The sequence below is a fragment of the Macrotis lagotis genome, chromosome 2 (assembly GCF_037893015.1).
Source record: "Macrotis lagotis isolate mMagLag1 chromosome 2, bilby.v1.9.chrom.fasta, whole genome shotgun sequence".
In the NCBI taxonomy this organism is placed as follows: domain Eukaryota; kingdom Metazoa; phylum Chordata; class Mammalia; order Peramelemorphia; family Peramelidae; genus Macrotis; species Macrotis lagotis.
The window spans coordinates 218,525,100-218,537,147 of NC_133659.1; the positions used below are offsets into that span (position 1 = coordinate 218,525,100).

The 12,048-nt window shown below is 34.9% G+C and overlaps 1 protein-coding gene across 6 annotated transcripts in view; it reads left to right on the forward strand.

The window, feature by feature from the left end:
* BPTF (bromodomain PHD finger transcription factor) overlaps window positions 1-12,048 on the forward strand; it is a 184,002-nt gene that overhangs the window by 93,027 nt on the left and 78,927 nt on the right. For all 6 annotated transcript variants that reach the window (XM_074224761.1, XM_074224760.1, XM_074224762.1 and 3 more), the window contains 4 exons: window positions 3,033-3,218; window positions 4,465-4,649; window positions 5,401-5,756; window positions 6,149-6,280. In XM_074224761.1, the coding sequence (XP_074080862.1) occupies window positions 3,033-3,218; window positions 4,465-4,649; window positions 5,401-5,756; window positions 6,149-6,280 (859 nt within the window). The remainder of the gene's footprint in view (window positions 1-3,032; window positions 3,219-4,464; window positions 4,650-5,400; window positions 5,757-6,148; window positions 6,281-12,048) is intronic.

The following is a 12,048-nucleotide window of genomic DNA, read 5'->3' on the forward strand; positions in this document are numbered from 1 at the left end:
TTCTCCTTTTGCTTCTCTGATCATTCTTAAGTTCACTTTTCTGGCTCATTATCCCTGCCTTTGGATATTTCCTGGAGTCCTGTCCTGGGCCTTCTCTTTTCACTTTATGCTTTTAAAAAAAAAATTATTTATTGAAAGCAATGGGGTTAAGTGACTTGCCTAAGGTCACACAGCCAGGCAATTATTAAGTGTGTCTGAGGCCGGATTTGAACTCAGTTCTCCTGACTCCAGGGCCAGTGCTCTATCCATTGCATCACCAAGCTGCTTCTCTACACTCTTTCTTGATAATGTCATCATATTTTCTGGTATAAACTGTCCTCTCTATGACAGTGACTCTCAAATTTCTATATATCAATCCCCAGGCTCTCCCTTGATCTTCATTTAATCTCTCAGCACCAATAGGCATATTGGACATTGAAAACTGGATGTCCCAAACACATCTTAAGCTCAGCATGACTAAAACTGAACTCATTATTTTTTACCCTTAACTCTCTTCCAAATTTCTGTTTCTGTCAAAAGTCACCACCATCCTTCCACTGTCTTAGGTTTGTCATTGGAATAATAATCACTCTCCTCGCATATCTCATCAGCTGATAAATCTCTTCATTAACAACTCATTTCTTGTCTTATTTATAAGCAGCTGCCCCCAATTGCTCTCCCAATTTCAAATCTCTTCCCCACTCCAGCTTGACCTCTAAGATTATTGCCAAACAAATTTTCCTTAGACACACATCTGGACCCTGTGATTTCTGAATCACTCCAACTCCAGTGGCTTCCTGTTGCCTTTAGGATAAAATATAATCTCTTTGATTTATCTTCTAAAACTCTCTACACACTGGCCCCACCAGGACTTTCCCTTGCACACTTTATAATCCAGCCAAACAGACTTCTCTCTTTGTTCTTCACACTTTGGGCCTTTTCATTGGTTGTTCATAGAGCTCAGATGTGTGTTCTCCTTACTACTTAAGAGTTTTTCTCTTTTTTAAGAGGTAACTCAAGTACTGTCTACTGCATGGAGCCTTTCATGACTGCCCCATCCCCCAAGTGTAGTGATCTCACTCCCATACTATTTTTTTTTAGGTTTTTTCCAAGGCAAATGGGGTTAAGTGGCTTGCCCAAGGCTACACAGCTAGGTAATTATTAAGTGTCTGAGACCGGATTTGAACCCAGGTACTCCTGACTCCAGGGCCGGTGTTATATCCACTACGCCACCTAGCTGCCCCTACTCCCATACTATCTTGTTTTAACTAATCTGTATATATTTATATGTATTAAATTTATATTTCTGTGTATAGACAGAATAAACATAAATATAAATTCATTTATATATGCATATGTCTATATACATATATGTATATACTTAGATGTACACGCTCTTTTTTTCTTTCTTTTTTTTTTTAAAGTTTTTTGCAAGGCAGTGGGGTTAAGTGACTTACCCAAGGCCACAGAGCTAGGTAATTATTAAGTGTCTGAGGCTGTATTTGAACTCAGGTACTCCTGACTCCAGGGCCAGTGCTCTATCCACTGCGCCACCTAGCCGCCCCTGATAAACACACACACACACTCTCTCTCTCTCTCTCTCTCTCTCTCTCTCTCTCTCACACACACACACACACACTCTTGTCTGTCTTAATAGAATGTAAGTTCATTTTAAGTAGGGATTATTTCATTCTTTGTATTTACATTCTCTGTGTCTAGAATGGTGACTGCAATATGGTGAGCACTTAATAAATGTTGATTGCTTGATGCAACTTGGGATCTTCCTTTCACCTTAGTCCTTCTTAGGAAATTTTCTCAAGCAAAGAGGTCAGAGGGATTTGACTAGTCATATAGACAGTATGTGTTAGAGGCAGTATTTAACCTTGAAACCAATTCTTCCTGTCCCCAAGTCACTTTCTCTGTCCACTTGACCACACTTCGTGTGTATCTGTGTGTGTGTGTGTGTGTGTGTGTGTGTGTGTGTGTATAATGCTTGAATGATCTTTACAAGGTATAAATTCATTTTAGTAGATGAGAAACTGTTCTTTGACATAAAAGGATACATATAATCCTGAATTAAAATGCAGAAAAACTTGTCAGGCAATGTCCCATACTGGCGAGAGTTGGCTGAATTCAAATTTTGCCTCTGTCTACGTAGTGACTATGTGGCCTTGGATAAGTCATTTAATTCTCATTGCCCCAAACAAATTTTAAGATTTTAGACTGCTAAAGGGAAAGGGGCTGGTCTTCATTAGAAAAGAAAACTACCTATACCGATGGAATTATCAATCTAGTCCAGAAACATTCTTTTCCCTTATATGTCCTGTAGTAGCAGATTGGTAAAATTTTGGAAAGTTAGAATAATTCTTTTGCACTTAATGTATTATATTGCCATTTAAATTAAATAATTTTTGAGGAACCCAATTCATTTTACATATTGTGTGTCATAAATAGCACTTTAAAAAAATCTCAAAATGTGTTGTTTGATGTTTTGTTTTATAATGTAGCATAAGCAGAATAAAAATAATTTTTAAACATTGAATTTAAATCAATTATGCTGATTTAAAATTTATTTTTACTTTTAGAATATTACTAATAAGCTACAAACTAACAATTAGAGTCCCTTATAATATCCTAGAAATGTTATTATAATCTTTCACAAAGAAACCAGCATGTAATTATTTTTATGTTGGCTCAAATTTAATTCTTTAGGCCTTTATTCACTTTTGCTTCTCTGAATGTTGATCATGTTTTTTGTAAATAAGAATTATTTACAAATGAATGTTTTTAAGTTTTGCATTTGTATTGCATGTACCTGTTCATTTATGAAGAAAATTTTATAGTGAGCTAACCTTATATACAATTAGAAGTTCTAAGCAAACATTTTAAGTTAATCATTCATTTTGGACTTTCTTTTCATATGCTGCACTTATGTTATATTTAATCACCTTTTCTTAATCTTCTTGTAGTGGAAATCCTAAAAGAAATTTAAGGGAATCTTCCAAGTGTTCTGTTACTATAATAATCTGAAAATTATTTATTCTATTTTTTAGAAGAATCTACTAACTTGAATGATGGCAACAGTACTGCCACTATCCCCAATCTGCCTTATACTGAAAACAGCAACAGCAGCAGTGAACTAAATTCCTCCCAGAGTGAATCTTTCACCAAAACATCTGATGATCCTGAAAATGTAGAAAGAGAATCTCATACACCTTTATCTATTCAAGAGGAAATAGGTAAGAGTATATTAGGTTTATTTAAAATTTTTAGATTAAACAAAACAATGTACCTCATTTTACTCCCAAAATACTCAATAACAGCATTTCTCTCCCTTCTTTGAATGTGGGAATTAATTCATGGGTAATTGGAGAAGAATGTAGAGCTTTGAAAACTATTTGAAGAATTGACATATGAAATAAGGATTTAAAAGAAAGAATAATTGGCTAAGTTCTTTCTCTGGATTCAGATGGTATTCTCCATTGCAGACAGCCCCAAATTGTCTGATTCTTGCACTGATGGAATGAGCAAGTCCATCAAGGTTGAACATCACCCCCATGTTGCTGTTAGGATGTACAGTGTTTTTCTGCTTCTGCTCATCTCACTCAGTATCAGTTCATGCAAATCCCTCCAAGCTTCCTTGAATTCCCATCCCTGCTGGTTTCTAATAGAACAGTAGTGTTACATGACTTACATATACCACAGTTTGCTGAGCCATTCCCCAATTGAAGGACATTTACTTGATTTCCAATTCTTTGCCACCACAAACAGCAGCCCAGAATTTTTATATGTTGTTGTCATTGTCTTGTTGCTGTGGTTATCTTTAATGAAGTTATCTATTGATTATGTGATTTTTTTTGTTTTTTTTTTTGTTTGTTTGCCTTAACAGTTCATTCTTTAGCAGTGTCCACAGACCTGCCTTGTCGTCTAGTTCCAACGTGGTTTGCAAAAATGTCTTAACTATGATTTTTTTCCTATGAATTTCTCAGTCAGGATGTAGTCTGGTGCATTTTTCTACATCTTCTTAGAGAAATTGTGAGGAGGACTGGCACTGTATACTTCCCTACTCTGCCATCTTTTATCTCTTCTTTATAGATTTTCCTGGGTTTTCCTTGATTGGAGTTGGCACTTTCTTGCTTCTGTAGGTGTGCTTGCTGAAAGCGTACCTTCTCCTGCCCCCTTTTCTAATTGGTGTTTCCAGTCTGCACTCTGCTTGCAAGCCAAATCTTCAGACTTCTTAGAATTTTGTATAAAATAAACAGTCTCTGAGTAAGGGTCTTGCTTATGAGTAAATTGCTTGAACTTCCATGCATGGTCTTGGTGTCCTCTCTTGTTTACTTATTCTTTTTCATTTGCTTTTCTTATTCTTAGTTGTGTGCCAAATAGCTGAATATTAGACAGGTGAGGTTTACTATATTAATTGTGATTAATACTAAATCCTTTTTGCTTTTTCCAAATGTAATTATTTAACTTTTTGTTAATCAGATTTCAAATCAGAGAAGTCTAATGGAGAAAGAAGTGATTCCCCTGGAACAGGGAAAGGTACACCTGGTTCAACACGGATGGTTACAAGATTACGAAATCCAGATAGTAAACTGAGTCAGTTGAAGAGCCAACAGGTTGCTGCCGCAGCACATGAAGCAAATAAATTATTTAAGGAAGGCAGAGAGGTGTGTATCATTTTTTAAAAATTGTTTTTATAATTTAAAGTGGTTCTCATTTATATTTGCTATTGAGTTGCTTTTTCACCTTTTTAAGTAAAAGTTTAAAATTACTACTTATAGAAAGGCTTGTTGTATATAAGCATTGGCTAAGGTAGATAGTGAACTGATGTTGAAATCAGGAAGACCTGAATTCAAATCATTCTGGCATATACTGCCCACCTGACCTTGAGCAAGTTGATTAACCATTCAGGGCTTACCAGTAAGCCAGTATCAGAAAGTTGTAGAGAAGGTTCCAAGCTAGATTGTAGTGAGCAGGTTTCCTTACTTAAGACTTCCATATTTCAGTGAAAATAGAGTTCTAATCCCTGTCCTTATTACATATCCATATGCCATTAACTCCTTAATGTGTGTGACTTCTAAGAGTTCACTCACAGGTTTTAAGAATAGTTTAGAGCAATCCCATAGGATGATTATCCAGAAAGGATTTTTAAAAATGTACTAGATCAATTTATTTATTTTTTTTATCATGTTTTACATCTGTTTACTTAATTGCTAAATTGACTTAATTTACTTAAATTAATTTACTTAATTTACTTTGCTTATTTAAATTTAATTGATTGCTCAATTTAAAAATAGATTATTAACCTAATATTTGATTGGAGTTTATAACTATAGATTATTGAAAGGAAAAAAGTTTGTCAATTTATATATTTTGTATACTTTAATGAAATATTTTTATTTCTGTTTCCTTGAGTAGGTCTTGGTAGTTAACTCTCAAGGAGAAATTTCGCGCTTGAGCACCAAGAAGGAGATAATTATGAAAGGAAATATCAACAACTTTTTCAAGCTAGGTCAAGAGGGAAAGTATCGTGTTTACCACAATCAGTACACCACCAATTCTTTTGCACTGAACAAACACCAGCACAGAGAGGACCATGATAAGAGAAGGCATCTCTCACATAAATTTTGTTTGACTCCAGCGGGAGAGTTCAAATGGAATGGTTCTGTGCATGGGTCCAAAGTACTTACCATATCCACCCTGAGGTTAACCATCATCCAGCTGGAAAACAACATCCCAGCACCATTTCTGCATCCTAATTGGGCCTCTCACAGGTATCAGAGACTCAGGTTGACTGAGTCTGGGGTCTTGCTAGATTTCAGGGGGTCTTTAAACTGGGACTTAAAAAAGTCAAATATCTTCATTTTCACTAGTGTATAATTAAAATGTAGCATTTCCTTCAGTTATGAAATGTATGAAGTCCCATTTTAAATGATTATTGCAATAGCAAACGAAATTAGAATACTTCCTAAGATTTAATTGGGCCTGATTGCCAACGAAGTCTAATTTTTAGATAATGTCATAACAGAAATTTCCTTTAGGACTATTTTTTGCATTCTTTAACAGAATTTTTCAAATGGTGGTGTGCTTAATTAAATAAAATTATGAATACACTATATTAAAATTTCAACTGATAGCTGCTATTTGTCTTCTTTACAAAATGTAGGTCAAATTGGATCAAAGCAGTTCAGATGTGTAGCAAACCTAGAGAATTTGCTTTGGCTTTGGCCATTTTGGAATGTGCCATTAAGCCAGTTGTCATGCTGCCTATCTGGCGGGAATCTTTAGGACATACCAGGTAAGAGAAAAAAATCCTATCTGATGTATGAATTATGATTTATTCTCTTTTGTAATCCAGGTCAATCATTAGTGGAAATTAACATGACTGAGAGCAAAAAAATATATTTTAATTAGTAAAATAATTTCGGGGCAATTAGGTGGCACAGTGGATAGAACAGCAGGCCTGGAGTCAGGACCTGAGTTCAAATTTGACCTTGGATACTTAATAATTACCTAGCTGTGTGACCTTGGGCAAGTCACTTAACCACATTGCCTTGCAAACACCCCCCCCATAAATAAATAAATTCTTTTTAAAAATCATGCTAGTTGCCTAAGACCGATAAATTATTAGCATTAGCAAATTTGCATTCCTTTCCTTTCCATGGAAATTGTTTGTTAATCTAAATTTATTTAGGAAATAGTAACTATAAAATATTTTGCACTCTTTAAATGTTTAAATTATTGTAGGAAATATTAAATTATAAAACTTAAAAATATCAAATTAAATTATTATATGATATGTATATGTATAATCTTATTTTAAATGTGTTATTTGAATGATTATTATAATTTAATATTATGTGAACCAAGTTTATTTTTTAAAATTTAAAGATTAAAAATAATATAAAATCATATTCATGCTCTGGTTACCACATCAACATGCTTAACTCTCTCATTGGAAAGGCTGGTAGGGAAGGGGAGCTATAATCATACATTTGACAAGCATTGTATCATATGAAAGAGGAATTCTATTTATTTTCCTTGAGCCCAGAGGACAGGAATTAGATTAATGAGTAGAAATTGGCAAGAAGCAGAATTTAACTTGATATGAGGAAAAACTTACTAAAAATTAGAATTTTCCAGTAGTAGAAGGGAACTGGTTTAGGAAATACCCTGTCACTGGAGGCCTTCACTGACTGATTATCACTTTAGACATTTTATAGAAGGCAGTCTTGTTCAGATGCAGATCAGATCACTTCTGACACCTCTTTTGAGATTTATGATGTAACATATTTTGCCTTACACATTTTGAGTTTTTTATCCCACAAAAATCCTAAAATGGGCATTGTTTTTTCTTTTTGAGCAATGACTTTTTGAAGTAACAATTAAATAGCTACCAAACACTTCCTTAAACGAAAATGGGATTTGGTTTTAAAAAGGAAAGCAGGTTTATGTTTAGAGGGGCTAGTCTATTTTCTTCCAAATGGGACTGGAAGAATAAAGATTTGGTCATTGTTCTTTTTTTCCTGTGCTTTTCTTGGTTCCACCCTTCTCATCTTTTGGACTAAGGTATAGACCCTACCCTAGCTTATTTTAAAATGAAAGTGTTTGGGGAAAACAGAACAACTTATGAGTAAATCTGATTTATTTTTGAGGTGATAGCATGTTATTCTAGATAGGGAATTGACCCAGTTTTGTCCCAAAGAACTTTGTAAGACTTCAAATTTATAGAATAGTTACTGATGTACACAGAGGGCTGGTGGAGTCTTGGTAAAAATGTTTTTTGTTCTTAATAAAAAAATTTTCCCCATTGTGTATATTTCTAGACTTCCTTCCCAGATCACTCTGCCCCCAACATTCTACCTTTCATTTGCCTTATTGAAACTTTACTTGTAGAGGTGATCAGTATGTCCAATCCATTCTGCCTTGTAGAATCATGAATCTAAGTAGTTCTAGAAGGGACTTTAGAGGTTTTCAAGTCTGACCTCTTTTATAAAAGATGAAACTCTTGAGCTTCATAGAAACTAAGTTATTTACTTAAGTAGAAAGTAAGAGAGCCAGGATCCAAACTCAGGTCCCATGACTCTAAATTTAGCATCCCCCCCCCCCCCCCCATTATTAAATACGGGCTATCTGCTTTCAATATGGGCTGTCTGCTATGTTTTGAGAATTTTAATATAAAATGAAAGAGAACTGTTTCCTTTAAGGCAATTATATTCTTTTGGAGGAGCTTAGGAAACTTCTACAGATTCATATATTGTATGTTATAATTGTATATTATAAAAAATATTGTTCATAGAAATCTGTATTTGGAGAATTCAGACTGTTTTTGTTAAAAAAAAAAAAAACACTTGCCAGGGCGGCTAGGTGGCATAGTGGATAAAGCACCGGCCTTGGAGTCAGGAGTACCTGGGTTCAAATCCGGTCTCAGACACTTAATAATTACCTAGCTGTGTGGCCTTGGGCAAGCCACTTAACCCCGTTTGCCTTGCAAAAAACCTAAAAAAAACACAAAACACTTGCCACTTAATCTGTGGTTTTGGAAACTTTAATCAACAGTTAAGAATCTTGAGTATAGAAACACTGCCCAAGGCCCTGGGAAAAATATAAGTTTAGTTACAATATGGTACCTGTCCTTGTGGAGCTTCTAAACTGGTGAGGGTTGCATGACATTTTGATATGCATTTATTAGTTGGCCTTCCTGCCCTCCAAAAAATAAAAGTTCTTTTTGTGACCTGAGGTGAGGAAAGAACTTTACCAGCTGAGGTCAAACAAAGTTTTTTAACACCGTGTTTGTGAACTTTTTTTTGGCTTTTTTTAAAAATTTATTTTGAATTTTACAGTTTTTATCCTAATCTTGCTTCCCTTTCACACCCTCCCACAGAAGGCAGTTTGTTAGTCTTTACATTGTTTCCATGGTATACATTGATCTAAGTTGAATGTGATGAGAAATCATCCTTAAGGAAGAAAAATTAAGTATAAGAGATAGCAAAATTGCATAATAAGATAACTTTTTTTTTAAATTAAAGGTAATAGTCTTTGGTCTTTGTTCAAACTCCACAATTCTTTCTGTGGATACTATTCTCCATCGCAGATACCCCAAAATTGTGCCTGATTGTGGCCCTGATGGAATGAGCAAGTCCATTAAGGTTGATCATCACCCCCATGTTGCTGTTAGGTTATACAGTGTTCTTCTGGTTGTGCTCATCTTGCTCAGCATCAGTTCACGCAAATCCTTTCAGGCTTCCCTGAATTCCCCCCCCCCCCCCCCCCCGGTTTCTAATAGAATAATAGTGTTCCATCACATACATGTACCATAGTTTATTAAATCATTCCCCAGCTGATGGACATTCACTCAATTTCTAATTCTTTGCCACCACAAACCAGGCTGCTATGGATATTTTTGTACAAGTGATGTTTTTACCCTTTTTCATCATCTCTTCAGTGTATACCCAGTAGTGGTATTGCTGGATCAAAGGGTGTGCACATTTTTGTTGCCCTTTGGGCATAGTTCCAAATTGCTCTCCAGAAAGGTTGGATGAGTTCATAGCTCCACTAACAATGTATTAGTGTCCCAGATTTCCAACATCTCTTCCAACATTGATCATTGTCCTTTCTGGTCATATTGGCAAGCATGTTTATGAACTTTTAAAGGATGTACAATAATTTAACATAACAATCAGAGAAGATTGTTATAGGCAAAGCTTAAAGCCCTAGAGTTTATGGGAGTATCATGATTTATGTAATAGAGAATTATGTAATTTATGTAATAGAGAATTTATCTAATTTATGTAATAGAGAATTATGTAATAGAGAATTAAGAATTTTATACATACAAATTATAATTGCATCTTTTGAGATGAATAAAATTAGTGGAACAAAGGATACAGAGATGGAGAGAAATGGGCCAAAGATGGAAAGATGAAGAGCCAGTTTGATTTGGGAAAAATAGAAGGGGGGAATAGAGTAGTTTAATGAAAAGATCACTGAACTTAGATTCACAAATTTGAACTTGAGTGTTCATTTTACTAACTTATTTAGCTATATAGTCTTAGGCAATTTCCCATCCTTTTAGCTTCATTCTCCTCAACTGTGAAATGGAGATGAAGGCAGTTATATTACCCTTCTCAAAGAACCATGGTGAAAAAAAGGACTTTGTAAGCATTTAATGGACTTCAAAGTATTACTAGTTATTAACCACGAAACTATTATCATTAGAGAAGTATAGAGTGGTACCATCTTTAGGAGGGTCCTTAAAAGTCTTTTTAAAAGATTTGACTTCAAAAGTCAGACTACGAAATATAATGTTTAATGACAACTGGTGACTACAAAATTCATTGAGGGATGTTGATTAGAAGTAATATGCCCAAATATATATAGCTTTGTTCAGATTTGGAGCAGAGGGTGAGGAGAAAATAAAAAGGGAAAGAACTACTAGAAAGAGATTGCAGTAGCCCGGGGAATTTGTAACTATCAGGTTGAGGGTACTAGAAGTGAAAAGGAGAGGATGTATTCAAGAGGTACTTAGAGATAGAATCTTTAGGATTTAATTATTTGTTGGATGGGGAAAAACAATGAAAAATTAAATTTTTAAACATAGACAAATGAGATTCCCCGGGGAGAAACAGTGAAATCAGGAGGATATTTAAGCGGAAAGTTAAGCACAGATTTTTTAATACACTGAGTTGGAGGTACTGTGGTTCATCTGGATCAAGGATGGGGAACATTTTTTCTGCCAAGTGCCATTTGGATATTTATAACATCATTTGTGGACTATCTTTGATGAAACATTTAATTAATTCACCCTAAAAAGCTACTAGATTTATTGAATTTCAAGTCCCAGCTGTTGCCTTGGCGATGCCAGACCAGCATGGTCTGGGCCAGCAGTTCCCTGCCCCTGATCTAGATAGAGATTTCCAATAACATTTGAAGATGCAAGTTTGGAACTTAGAAGACAGGTAAAGGTTTTTCTTAACTATGCTTATAAGGGAAATCTTCCGTTTCAGAGTTGGAGGGTAGGGATATGAAAAAGGTATGAGTTAGGGGGTAATGAAAGAGATGCAAATATAGAAGAAAACAAAAACATTTAGACGAAAATACAAATAAGGTAATTTTGTTACCATTATGTTAAATTTAATTTAATGTTAAATTTAATTTAATTTTGTTTTCTTGAGTCTTATCCAACTCTTCATAACCCCATTTGGGGTTTTCTTGGTAAAGATGCTGGAGTGATTTGCCATTTCCTTCTCCAGTTCATTTGACTGATGAGGAAACTGAAGTAAACAGGTTTAAATGAATTGCCTAGGGTCACATAGCTAGTAAGTATCTGAGGCAGTATTTACTTATTTATAGGTGGTTAGAGTTGATACCATAACATGCAAATGAATTGTATTTAAGTGAGGGGTTGGTTGGGTCTCAGTGTGTCTTAAGACAAAGTTCATTCATTGGTTAAGGTTAGGTAAAAAAAGAGTTGTGGCAAAGAATAGCCAATTTACCTAATCAAAAAAAGAAAATGTGAGGAGGGTGACCTCAGGGTTTGTCAGTGTTTAAGGCTGGTAAGGAAGAAATGAAGCAAAGAATGGCCTCTTTTGCATAGTCAAAAGAAAGTATTTTTTTTTAAATCGGACTGAGAAGAGAAGACTCTCAGAGTTTCTGACCAAAACCGAAGCATTCACTCTGAAATTATCTGGGCCCAAAGTATGACCAAATAGGGTTGTGGCATGGGACTTATTATTGGCCAATCAAAGAGATCCAGAATAATTTGGAACCTATTAACCTTAAGATATTTTCCAAGGTTTCATCAATCAAAACTTATATTCCTTTGAGTGGAGCACCCACTAGTTAGGAAAGAAAGAGAAAAATAGAGACAAGGCTTTTGAAGCTTTGGGAGTGAATGAGATTACTAAGGGAAAAGAATATGGTAACAAAAAGAAACTTCTGTGATTCAAGGTCAAAACCATGGGGAATACTTATTATGAATATGAGGACAGTGAATGAGACTTGAAAGGAATGGCTACATAGTTCAGCATATCCTGAACAACAGTGTAATCAGAAATTTCAAAGGAA